At 37.1% G+C, this 13,644-nt stretch overlaps 1 protein-coding gene across 1 annotated transcript; it reads left to right on the top strand.

Moving 5' to 3' along the window:
• The first annotated feature begins 2,701 nt into the window (after window positions 1–2,701).
• Window positions 2,702–8,601, top strand: Pino (Pinocchio). Its single transcript, XM_067151179.2, has 5 exons — window positions 2,702–2,723; window positions 2,825–2,891; window positions 3,002–3,106; window positions 5,042–5,171; window positions 7,046–8,601. Exons 2-5 carry the CDS (start codon window positions 2,836–2,838, stop codon window positions 7,187–7,189), a joined length of 435 nt encoding a protein of 144 aa, XP_067007280.1. The 5' UTR covers window positions 2,702–2,723; window positions 2,825–2,835; the 3' UTR covers window positions 7,190–8,601.
• Window positions 8,602–13,644: the final 5,043 nt, after the last annotated feature.

Here is a 13,644-nt window from a genome sequence, read left to right as displayed (position 1 = left end):
AGTTTATCGAAGAAAAGGAATGCATCTAAGAATGATTTAAAAATAAAGGACCAGTTTCGGAATTAGAAGAGAACAAGAGAGCAGTCTGGTATATGCAAGTGGAAGAAGCGCAGAAGTAGACCACGTTAAACACTCCAGACCAGACCGAACGTAAGCCGTTGTACATTCCGTGCGGGAGGCTTCAGAAAAAAACAAAAAGATCTTTGATGTACTCTCTGGTGGGCAGAATTGTGCATGCCAGTTTGCTGATATTTAAATACCCAGGAACTGATGAAGTTGTGATTTTTCTGCCATCGCGGTCTCCCTCCCACCTTCTGAACATCGAAAACACGCAGGCATTCTATCTCATTCAGTCATTACAGTCGGCAGTAACTTACTCGCAGATGACCAGGCAAAAGTTTCAGCACTACTAAAGCAAAGTTTTAGCTTCATCATCTGGCTATCCGCATGGCAAAACAATGCGCATATTGGGGAACCACGTGAATAGTTAGATAATCTGACGCTGAAAGGTGTCATTAACGGCTGTTCTATACTCGGGATTGGTCCAAACAAGCAACACTCCTATTGGCTGTTATTTCTAGCTTCCCCCTCTACGCTACTCCGGAGCACTAGCGCCGAGGTTACTTAACGTGGCGCAGAACGTCCACGCATGCCAGTTTTCTGTTTGTGTTTTGGTTGTAGTGGCGTTACGGTTCTGTTCCTGGCGTTTAAGCCCAGTTTAAGGGTGGTTTCATAATAAGCAAACGTTGTGTTTAAACCCACTTTAAGGATATTTTATTAGGTGAGTGTAGAATATGTGTACTATATTTCTACTTCTGTTTGTAGTGAATTGATGACAGGAATGTGTGACATGTGTCAGTGTTTTCAAGCGTGAGAAAATACACTAGGGAATGCTAGGTATTCAGTTTGTTTTGCTCTTAATAGATAGAAGAACAGTGAATTAAACTTCTTACCAATCCAATACGTTTTAAACTGTTCACTCATTTGCTTGCTTTATTTACTATCTTGATTCAGCAATTTTGTGTAGCGTAGTGGCTTTACTTTATAGGTGTCGATTTGAGTACTTCACCAATTTTGTGTAGCGTAGTGGCTTTACTTCAGAAGTGTTAATTTTAGTTGTGTTTTAAACCATAGTTTCTTCACTGTCCATAATTTCGGTCTTATTGTTACAAAGTTTAATGTTATTTTATGGCAGGAAATTTATTGTAATTGCATCTATATATGGTATGACGTACGTATTAGTGTTTTGATTAGTTGTGCAATTGTTTCGAAATTTTACTCCTTTTCTTTCTTACTTACTAGCTCTGAAATGTTTTGATCGTATATACTTCATCGTTATTTCTGAATGCACAAATTCTAATAATGACAACTTCACTAGATTTTACGTTTTTGCAGGTGATGCACATTTTTTAATGAATTAATTCAGTTTGCTTTTCTGCTTAGCTTGCGTACAAGCGCTTGTTTGTAGCTTCGTAGACGTTTTGCAAATGTTTGTTTGGATGTTTCAAACTCACGACTTGATATTTTAACATGAAGTTTTCAGTATGTGATAGAGTTATTTGTTTATTGCAAAACATATGGTGAAATCTTGTGTTACAATGCAAGCGCATACTTTCTTTCTGGACTGGTGAAAGTAGGTTTGTGTGCTGTATATTGCGCAGTTAATGCCTATTGATTTTACGTCGAAGGCTGGAGAGTAGAGTGCTAGTGTCAGTAGCATGTTATCATGAAACCTGATGCACCTGAGGGTTGCGCTGTGACGAAGGAATGTGTGAGAGCTCGTGTGCAGCGGCTCTTGCAACATTGCAATGTGGCGTAGGTGTTGGTAAACATTCCTGACCCATAAGTTGCAGAGCTGCGCGGAAGTGTGTCAATGCTGATGGTTGCAAGACGGCCTCGTACTTATATAATTATACAGAAATTCAGACTTCTTGCACACTCCTCGCAAAGCAGAAGATGACTGTAATCTGGGATTATATTGTTTTTATGCTCTCACTCTTTAGAGGTGCATGATTATGTAGGTATGTCGATAATCCCTTTATTGAATGAATGCGTTCAGAAGTCTATGATATAACTCGCGCGTTTCTCATGACATAATCCCTTTCGCTTTTTGTGGAAGAGGCCACTTGCATTTTATGTCTGCTATAACTTTAAACCAGTCATTCTTTTACATTCCAAAATTGTAAAGACGGTAAGTCATTTATTTTCAAAATACACTTGGACTAAATGATTGTGCTGTCTGGCCAGGAGGATCTCTTCCAATAAGCTCTTAGCATGTTTGTTGGTTATCAGGGGGTGTGGCGATCATGTTTATGTTTTGATGTGGCGATCGATCTACCTGCTAAAAGCAGGAGCAAGGTCATGCACATGCCGCGCCCTTGTCTGTACCCCTGCACATGCGCTGTGTAACCACACATTCATAACGATCGGGCGCACCCCTATCCCTTTACTACCCTACGGCGTGGCGGGAATAAGTTGCTATGGCAACGTGGGGTTGGACGGCCGCCTGTCTGACTGGCTAGCCAGCCAGGGTGAATGACCCGCCCGTGTACTGGTTGTGGGAATTTTCCACTGCCTCGTGTTTGGGTTGACTAGGGAGGGGGTCAGAAGGCAAGGGAAGGGGAGAAGCAGGCTGGCGGCAGCCGTAGTCGCTTTTCACGGAAACCAGGAAGCGCGCACAGACGCGTCTGTTATTGTGATTGTATTTTTAGTACCTTATCAAGGTACGCACTACTGTTTACACGTGCAGTCCCCCAAACTTGGGAGTCTCCCTGCCTCTTAGCTGTCTTGTTAGAGTAACATATTTTCTTTTTTGTTGTTTCAGTTCCATCTCCGATGTCTCTCGCTAGTGTTCATCATCCCGCTGAAATGCGTGGGCATGATCATCATAGGTAAGAGTCAATGCCTCATTTTATGAACTCTTCATATTCTTTCCCGTATCAAAGCTGTGACCAGTAGATCATTAGTACATTATAATAATGTGCTATGTTCTGTGTTTCAGCCGAAGCATCGGTAGTTCTTTAGAGGAACTGCACAATTTCTTTGGTACATCCGACGCAGTACTGTCAATCGAGGAGCTCCGGATGCAACTCAATTCCTGTTTTACGTGAGTATATTTTTCTCGTTTTATTATGGCCTTTATGACTAGGTTACAAATTAATGCAGGCTGTTTGTTTAGTAAGATGAATTTGCTAAGATTATAATGGACTAACAATTGAGGATATGGAATTCCCGCGAGTGGTCGCTATATGAGATTTTCTTTCACATTATTTTGTATTGTGACCTTACTTCTCAGTGATGCAAGGCAGGTGTCTGTTCCCTCTTCTAGCTGAGTTGTTAACTGTCGTGAGTAAAGCGATTTACATTTGAAGGGTAAGCAGCCCCTCCTCTAGTTGGAACAAAGATTCGTACGAGTTCGTGCGCCGTGTGTGAGAGGTTCTCTCATCGCGACCAGTAGCGTTGGTGTTCTATTGAAATCGAGAGGGGAAACTTGCTCCTGTTGTAGACGTTATAGTATTTGACTTAAGTCGCGCGCGAAACTTTTTCCATTTGCAGTTACTGATAAATGAGTCTTCAAAAATTGAGCCGAGGAAAAATGCTGTGTAATAAGCGCTGTTACAAAATCCAGCTAACTCAAATGTTAGAGAGAAGACCTATTGTACTTTGTTTTTGCATTCGTATTGCGTCTGTCAGAAACGTGTACAGACATACATTTTCATTATAGACTGTTATGCCTTTCAGCATTCAGTCTGCAAGCCTCTGAGAATTTACTAAACGTCGCCACAATCCTCGATTTGCAACTAGTGTTGTGGCCTCATTTAGTTCTATATTAATAATAATGTTACCGGTATCGGTTTTACGTCAAAATAATTACTTTTTACAGTTTCTGCAGATGCCGAGATGCCGGAATTTTGACCCCCAGGATTTCTTTTATATACCAGTAAACTACGGCTGACGTATCTGAGCACTTGCAAATACCTCCGGACTGAGCCAGGATCGAACCTGCCAACTTCAGCTCGGAGAACCAGCGCCTTATCCGTTTTAGACATTCAGCCCGGCACTCTTGTGGATATTACATACTGACATGTAACTGATCTAATGTCTAATTTCCATTAAGTGGTAATTTTTTCTGTAATATACGACTAATCATTTCATTTAAAAAAATCTAAAATGAAGAACATAGACTTTGCATCTCATTTCAGCAATTCATTTCACTCTTACTCCCCGCAAAATTGAGGATGATATATTTATTTTAAATGAAGTTTAATGTGAAAGGAAGTCTCACGTGCAACCACTCGTTTTACAATTCGCCTAGCAACCATCCACGGGTTGGAAAACCACGAGAGAACGGATGGAGCCTGAATGGATGACTTTGATAATAGGCCTCACATAACAGCAGTCACCATTGTCAGGGACAGTAGTGGTTCTTGCTCTGCAGATTTACCATTGACCTAACAATAGTCTGCTGTGATCTGCTGTTTATATGCAGGAGCTTGCAGTTCATTTACTACGAGCAGTTTGGATTTACAACCTCTTCAAACAGCAGCTGCATTTCCTTTTGAGATCATAGTTGCTACATACTAGACTTTATTTTATATTTGCTTTACGTTGCACTGTCACTGACAGGTCTTACGGCAATGACGGGATAGGACAGGCATAGGATTAGGAAGCAAATGACCAGCAGTTGCCTAATCTGAAAATGGTGAGGGGGCCACAGAAAAGCATACTAGACTTCATTTAGTGTCAGGGTTCTGGTATTAGTAAATAAAGTTATTGACTTAAGATTGGGATGGAGATTAATTGTTTGTAAACATGATGTAGTTTTAATGAACAATAGATAAGAGGTCAGACTGTTAGGTGGAGGAAGGCATCATGAAAGAAAAGAGTTATAAAAGATGAGAAAATTAAGTACTTCCTTGACTTTGTAAACCTATACCATTGATAGACCTGTAGGAAGAGTTGTTTGGAAAATATGGAAGAATAAAGATGACTGAAATATTTGACATAAGAGTGTTGATAAGTGTTACTCCTTTTTGTGCAGATGTGGTGTTAGTTGGCATGAGGACCATGTCTCTCTGGATTGCCAGGAGTGTGGAGGCTACTCTTTGGAGCGACCATGCCCTCTTTGTGATGGTCAGTGCTCAGCGACCTGGAAGAGAGACCTTACCATGGTGAGTTATTGTATGTTTTTCACTTGCTTGTTTTCCTAGCTTCCTTACATCCTTTCATGGATATAAAAATCTATCTATCTCATTTACCAGTGTTATTTAAAATTTCAAAGAGAACCATAAACAGCAATAAGGGAATACTTGGTACTGTGTTCGTGTAGGTTACGTGAATGATGTTGATCCATGAAATTCATTCATTCATTCACTGTAATATTTGTCACAAATGGAAGGTAGTAATTGCTTTTACTCAAATAGAGTCTCAAATCGAAGGTTGATTAAGAAATAATACAAAATATTTTATTTTAGAGAATGCATATTTTACTGCCTTACAACTACTATTTCTGCTACGTTGCAGTGCTTCCGTATTGATTTTTTCTCATTTGATGGGCCGTCACTTCATGTGCACTAACTGATTCATTAAACGATTTATTGGTCCAGCGATCATGCTATTTTCCTTTAAAAAAAAAAAATATATATGTATTGGTCCAGGGATCATGCTATTTTTCTTTCAACAAAATACCCGCACTCCCATTAATCGGTGCCAGCCCTGGACCTCAAGAAAAAACAAACGATGGTGCGAGTAGCGGAATGCAAGACATATGGACAAAGATAACGAAAATCACAGACATAGCACTCCCATTCATCGGTGCCAGCCCTGGACCTCAAGAAAGAAACAAAAGACGGCGCAAGCAGCGGAATGCAACATAATAGATTCCTGTTTACAGCCAGTAAATACATATACATATTTCTTGCTAATTACGACGGTATTTCTTAATGAACCTCCGATTTGAGACTTTATTTGAGTAAAATCAATGATTATCTTCCATTTGTGACAAATATTACAGTGATATTCGTGGATCAACATCATTCACATAACCGTTCGTGTAATATTTCTGTATAGTGGCTTAAGGAGGTAGAACAGTTCATGTATAATTCAGATTTCAGTAATTTCCCCAGAAATGTTCGTCTGCCAATTGGCAGGAACGAGTAGCCGGGCGGGAAATACTATGTAAAAAATTAATATGATAACATTTCAATTTATTCCCCACAGAGCATTAACAATAATATCAGACAGGTAAACATTAACTGCAAAACTGAACTATTTTAGTGTTATTATCACGAGAGTATTTTGAACTTCTGGTGTTCTGCTGCTTGTTCATAGTCATGTAACACCGGGGCATACCACTTGATTGCTGTGGAGTGCCATACAGGTTTGTGATATCGTGCAGAATTGAGTATTCACATGCGTTTTTCACTAATGAAGAGACTGCTTGCAGACGACACTACTTGATAGTCAAGCTAAACACTTAAACTCCGAAGTAATTGATGCAGTTATGCTGACAAAGATTTATCATTTAAATAAACAGTTTTACAGTATTTACATTTTAATTTGGAGTAACCAATGACGCATATGTATTAATAGTATGTAACTAGCACATATCTAAGTAATGTTAGCCAGTCAGTCCGTAAAAATAGCAGGGCAATGCACCCATTAAAAAGGTTCTAAGGAGAACACTGGATTTGTATTATCTATGCACAGAAATTGATGAGAAGCATATCATTAGCATTAGTTTGCATAGAGGGGAATATGTTATAATTTCTTTAACAGACGGTGGATGCTGATTCTACTTTAACATCATGTAGTTCTCTTCGTATAATAAAGCAGATTATAAATAATTCACTCTGGAATTGAAGTCCTGTGAGCATTGAAATGTTAAGTAACTTCGTCTAGTTTTTGCTTCCATGAATCCTACTGCTTGATTGTTCTATTTAAATTTGGTCGTATTTGAAAAGGACTTTTCTGAAAATAAATTTTCGGTGTTTGTGCATTATTTGTTCACTGTTGTTTCTTAATTGTGACTTTTTAACTGTTTCAGTCCCATGCCTCTGGGAAAGCACGGTGGGAGGGAAGCTGTGTACTTAGGAGTCAGGCAGAATCGAAGCGAATGCTGAAGTCGATCGCTGCTGATGAAGAATCCCGTTTGTGTAGTCGGCTGGAAAAGCTGGCTGCCAGCTCGTGACGGTTTAGTTCTCTAGACTGAGACTGCAGACTGTTGTTCGCCTGGGGTGCCTCCCCAATTCTTTGTGAGACTGAGGGTGGTGTGATGTGCGAGGATCCATTCCATGTTACTTGGGCTCGAAATGTGGATCGTAAAAGGCTTTTTATAGCATTCTCAGAACTTTGTAAATAGTTCTCTCTTAATTTCTTGGCCTCCCCAGTACTTTGTAATGTTTCATTATATTCCTCCTTGTATTTATTTATTAAACCATTCAGTATAAATCAGACGAGGAATTGTCAAGAATTGGACTACTGTACTTAAGATTGTTTGAAACTGCAGGGATGGTCATTTCTCATTCTGTTGCACCAAATATATTTTACAGAATAGTATTATTATTTGCACTGTAATGAATGTATTTTGGTGCAGTATTGACCTACTATAAGAAGTGCCATTTTAAGTTGGCAAGATTTTAGAGAGAACTGTAAATGTTAAAACCTAAGGCTGATCACCTCTAGTTCTTGCTATATGCCCAAGTGTGGAGTAGTTCGTCCCATTTCTGGGATGCATAAAAGTTTGACAACACAGATCATTCACTGCTATGTCTTTTGTAAGTCTATTGCTATGTAGATATTGGGAATGAAGCAAAATGGAACTTTTTAAGCAATTTCTAGTGCAGAATTTGCCATAAATATTTATTATTTAATTTGTTTTCCCTCCATTTGAAAAAAAAAAGGGTGCTTTGAATGATGTTTGAGTTGAAAATTCTTATGGGCATTCAAATGCCAGCTGTGTATAAAAGTTCGGTACTGTTTTGTGCAAAGATCTGATGTCGTGTCCTGTTCCTTATTACCAAAGCCCCGAAAAGGCAGCTTTTTTGTACAAATTTTGTAGTTAAGTTGTGCATACCAGAAGGTACTAATGCATATGGGATGTTCAATACTTACCCATTCAGTCAAGATTTAAGGGTACTTTTATTATAGTCAGTAATCCTCAGATCAGTTGGCAGATTGAAAATATTGTTCAATTTCTCTTTGAAAATATTGTTCAATTCCTTTATAATACTCTGATAAGCCAGTGGCTGTTTTGAATTCTTTGAAAAATATTCAAGAAGCAGATTTGTATGTCGTTTTTTGATAAAAGTACCCTGTACATCTACTGTACGCACTGTTGGAGCTTATGTACAGTTGTAAAATATTTTTCCATGCTTCTTAGTTAATGTAAGTGTTTTATGATGTGTAATTTATTTCTTTTTTACTGCATTTATTAATGTTTCATTGAAAATGTAAACTCATTGTAATGTGTAATATTTCTCTATTTCGTGAATAACAGAATGAAACTCTTAAGTGCTTTTGAATACTGTGTTTTGAATGTTTAATTGAATGTGCTTAGGAGTAAGACTTTTGGCGAAAAATAAAAGTCAATATGTGAGTATATGTGGTAGCTCATAATTTTATCTGGTTCGTACTTCCTCTCTGTTGATGTCCATATCCATACTTGTTCTGTTCGGTTAAAAATTAAGACACTTAAACTGGAGCTGGTGGGTTGATTTAGGAGCAGCCACATTAGGTGCATACCATAGTTTGCATTTTATCTAATTCTATATGATCTTGATACTATACAATTGAAAACTAAAGGAGGTGCAGTGATCAATGACTTTAACTCCAACGAAACAAACTAGCTACAGTCTTCAACAGAAAAGAAAGGAATTTTTCTCTTGGTATACAAATTTTAAGTTTATAATGCAGTCAAATACCAACATCTTAAAATATAAAAGAAATTTTTAGCGGTTATTCATGTTTTGCACATAGCAATTACTTCTTTAGTGAAATGATTGTTTGATGAGAGAGCTATTACTAATACAATATTGCATAATTCAAAATACTGTCGCATATGTGTATCTAGTGTAGCAGGTGGGGGTACCCAGTTATTAAAACTTCTATCTTAAAAATGTAAAATTCCAAGAAAGTAACAACTTCTAGTTTATTTGTTAATCGGATGGAATGTACTGATTCTTCGGAGTTTAAAAACGTACTGACACTGATTTACAAATTTTAGTTTGTGAATAAGTGAAAGGTATGTCAAAATATTATGAAACAAATTTTAAGTATTGATGTAACTTGTTATTCAAACCAAGATACAAATCAACCTGTCATTGAGAACAAATATTCTTATCATTTAAATCAGAAGTGATCATGACTGAAAGCATGTAATTAATATACCAAGACCTTAAAAGTGTGGTGGTTGTTAAAATTATCATAAATATATTTGGTGAAGACCCTTATTTATGGGTGTGTTGTTATGAAATAGTCTAAAAAACCACCCTTCAGCTCCTGCCATTAGTATATGTTTCGGCTGGGAAGACTTGGGAGAAAGGAGACGAGCTGCTCGACTAAGTGGTATGTAACATTAAAATCTAATTTGTATTAGAAAATTGTCCACTTTTTCAATACAATACATTTTCTTTCCACATTAGAACCTTTACATTATTGTTGATTCTATTAATGGGACATGTTTTGCCCTTATTTTGTGGGCATCATAAGCCATGTTTCCCACCACAAAATCATAAAAATATATTCAGGATCCAGTTTAAATTAATCTTGTAGTATTCTATGAAAGGCTGTATTATGAAAGTTGGTTAAAATATGCTTATTGGATTACATAAGTGTCCACATTTGACAAGATAATGATGGCCAGTGGGATTGCACTTATTTTTAAACTTAAGAGATCTTGCTTTATGTCGCGCTGACACAGATAAGGTCTTGTGGCGATGACAGAATAGGAAAGTGCTAGGAGTGGGAAAGAATCGACTATAACCTTGATTGAGATACAGCCCCAACAATATTTTAATAACTTTAATACATGCATGTGACAGTGAGACATTGCAATTGTCACGGTTGGTAAATCCAAAGTAGTAACGATCAACGACTAACCAAATAGATTTTTGTCAGTTTAAATATGCCTTAATGTTTTTTTAAAATCTTTACATGGATTTTACACTCTATCACTATTATGGATGTAGGTGCGGGCAGTAGCGGCGACTGGGAATTAAAAATTTGAGGACAAATAAATTAAGATAACAAACAGCATGTGGGTTTGTGAGATATAGTGGACTTAAAGAAAAGCTACTAAAGGGTAAGGTTTTTTATGTCTCTGAGCAAATTTCGACAGAGAGGTAAAGGTTTGACAGTTTACCAATGTAAGTGCGGTAATAATAGTCTCTTTTAGATTTTGATTCAACACTATACAACACAACTTTCATCAAAGGAACAATATTACACATTTATTACAATTAAAAAGAAGTACGGTGTGATTATACAATTAAAATCATTTAGTATATGACTACGCAGTAAGAAACTAACAGACACTAAAGAGACTGCCAGACCAACGAATGCGCGCAACAAATGTGTGAACCATACCTTAGTGTCCATGACCTTGGCAAAAATATATACCCTTGCTACCCCTCCTCACAGCACATGCAAAGTCTCCACTACTTGCTGTGGTGCTATACAAATTGATTAGCTGGGACGAACAATATTTTGTGCGTATTTCTGTTAATAAAGAAAATAAAGGAAAGAATTAGTTGATAAGAAAACTGGGCTTGTACAAATTGCTGTTTTTAATAATTCCTCGTTTTAGCTGGCCAAAATGGAATAAAAATGTAATATTTTTTCCAGAAAGTGGGGGGGGGGGCTGCAATTGCCCCCCTCGTCCCCCTTAATCACCGCTACTTTGTGCGGACGGAAACTTGAGCCCTTAAGACCCTCTTCCCACCAAAAGTATATTTCCAAAGGAGACAGCCCAATTATAATGCGAGGATATATTCAAATGTTTTGTTAAAATTACATTCCATATGGTTTCAATTACTAGTTAAATTGTGTTGTAAATTTATTATTGCAGTAATGATATTCTTTTTCATAATATTTATTTACACTGTTTATGCCCACATTGGAACACTAAAATCAATCTTATACAATAAAATCTTCGAAAAGTAAGCACATCAAAAATAAGTTCATTTTTTAAAACTTGATAATTTCTTCTTTTCCCAAAACTTCATCTAGACGATCTTGCAGCCTGTTCTTCTGCTGATATAACGTACTGCTTACGTTTTGATGTTTTAAGTGATAGTTTTGTATATTTGTTGTTTAGAATCTTCTCTTCTTTATTTTCAATTTGTTCTGCAGTAATTTTCAATTCACCCAAATCCATTTGTATTTCTTTAAACCAAGTGTTTTTTGTTTTACTATTCCAAAAGAAATCAAAGAGCTATTTTAGGAGTCTAAAATTGTACAAACGGTATGTGTCCAAAAAATGCAATCCTCCGTTTTCTCATTGTGTCAATTGATTCACTTTCCTTGTAAATTACTGCATTGGGTAAAAATCTCCACTGGCCATCAACCTGATGATTTTATTAATAATTGTCCAGAGAATTCTTCTATCCATTTTCTGCAGTTTGTCTGTTGTTGCTTGGGTATAAAGTTTGAATAATGTTTCACTGGCATAAGTTGCTTGTGGTTTGATGACTGAGTTGTAATGGCAAAATTTAGCATTAATTGAAAGAGTCTGGTTTTTTTTGTAATTCGGCCATGTAATTTGTTGTGCTCATCTCAATTTTAGAGTTCTTTTATCTATGGATGCTTTTTCATTAGCATTCCAAGTGACAATTTCATCAAGATATTTAAATTTATTTATAATTTTTATTTTCTGAGTGTTATTTAATATAATATGTGAAGTGTCAACTTTAAAGGATGGCATCATTTCTGTTTCCTCAAAAGATATTTTCAACCCAACCTTCACTGCTAATCTTCCTAGTTCCTCTATGTGAAATTTTGCTTTTTCTATACTATTTGCTAATAGCACCAGATCATCAGTTAATGCAAGACAATTTAGTGAAATATATCTTGCAATCTTAACAGTCTTAATCCATTCATGCATAATTTTTTCCAGCACACAATTAAACTTCAATGGGAATGATCCATCTATCTCTGTTGAAGAGCCAGTATGAATTTCAAATGGTTCAGAGATTTCATTTCTGAACCTAACTTTAGACTTTGTGTTTCTCAGAGTGACCGCAATAAGGTTAACAAGTTTCCGATGTAGACCAAATTCAGTAAGGATATGTAGTAATGATTCACGATGGATAGTATCATAATCCTTTTGAAAATCAACAAAAGTGATCACTAAATTTTTGTTCGTAATGCATTGATGTTTTATGATCCATTTGAGACTGATAATTTGATCTGGACAACTTCATCCTGGACAAAAACCACCCTGATATTCACCCAATTCACTATCAAGCTGGTTATGGATTCCGGAATACAGGATCTTAGAGAAAATGTTATAGGTGATATCTAGCAAAGAAATTCTCCAATAGTTACTAGGATTTGATATATCACATTTTTTTTATGAATTGGGTGTATAATTGCAACATTCCATTCTTCAGGCAATTTTTCTGTATTCCAAATGTCAATGAGATGTTTAGGTAGATTCTGAATAGTCTGTATATTCGCATTCTTCCAGAGTTCCGCTACTAGTTGATTTCCTCCTGCTGTTTTAAAAATTTTCAGTGAATCAATAGCTGCACTTACTTCATTGTAAACCTGTGGTATGACCTTCTCCAAAGGTGTTTTGGTTCTGGGAAATAAGATCATATTCAAAATATTTTTCAGGTTCATCTCTTATTAAGTAATGATTTGAAGTATTCAGCCAAAATTATTTTACTATATGTCGTATGGCTTTTAGTGCCGGGATATCCCAGGATGGGTTCAGCTCGCCAGGTGCAGGTCTTTCTATTCGACGCCCTTAGGCGACCTGCGCGTCATGATGAGGATGAAATGATGATGAATACAACACATACACCCAGACCCCGTGCCGTAGGAATAAACCAATTAAGGTTAAAATCCCCGACCCGGCCGGGAATCGGACCCGGGACCCTCTGAACCGAAAGCCAGTACGCTGACCGTTCAGCCAACGAGTCGGACATTCTTGCACTGTCATAATCATTATGGGCCACCTTTCTGTTCTTATCTTCCATCAGAAGAGTAGGGGAGTATAATTTTTTTGGTATTGCTTAAATGTCCTATAATAGTCTCTTATTTTATTTCGATTGAAAGCTTCATCATTAGATTTTAATGTTTCCTTCTGATAATTTCTTTTAACTCTCCTGATTTCTTTAGCCGTTAATCATCTAGCATTGATTAGTTCTTCTAGAGCTTTCTGTTTTTTGTTGTTGATCATTCAGCCAGGCTTTTTGCCATGTAGTATTGCTGTCTCACACTCTTCATTCTACCAAGTATGTTTTTTTCATTTTTTAATGGGTGCAACTTCCTCTGCTATGGCTTTCAAACCATGTGACCTTGTTGCAGTGGGGAGGCTTGCGTGTCCCAATGAAGCAGATAGCCGAGCCGCAGGTGCAACCATATCGGAATGGTATCTGTTGAGAGTAGTGTTGGCTACTGAATGCATTATTCGAAGCATTG

The sequence above is a fragment of the Anabrus simplex genome, chromosome 7, assembly GCF_040414725.1.
Source record: "Anabrus simplex isolate iqAnaSimp1 chromosome 7, ASM4041472v1, whole genome shotgun sequence".
NCBI lineage: Eukaryota > Metazoa > Arthropoda > Insecta > Orthoptera > Tettigoniidae > Anabrus > Anabrus simplex.
This window is presented reverse-complemented; position numbering and strand designations above follow the sequence as displayed.

Bases quoted from the DNA above. Each gene is read 5' to 3' on its own strand.
- Pino (XM_067151179.2), top strand. From the start codon at position 2,836: ATGTCTCTCGCTAGTGTTCATCATCCCGCTGAAATGCGTGGGCATGAT. The intron at 3,107-5,041 runs GTGAGTATATTT...CTTTTTGTGCAG, and splicing joins CAACTCAATTCCTGTTTTAC to ATGTGGTGTTAGTTGGCATG. The intron at 5,172-7,045 runs GTGAGTTATTGT...TAACTGTTTCAG, and splicing joins GGAAGAGAGACCTTACCATG to TCCCATGCCTCTGGGAAAGC.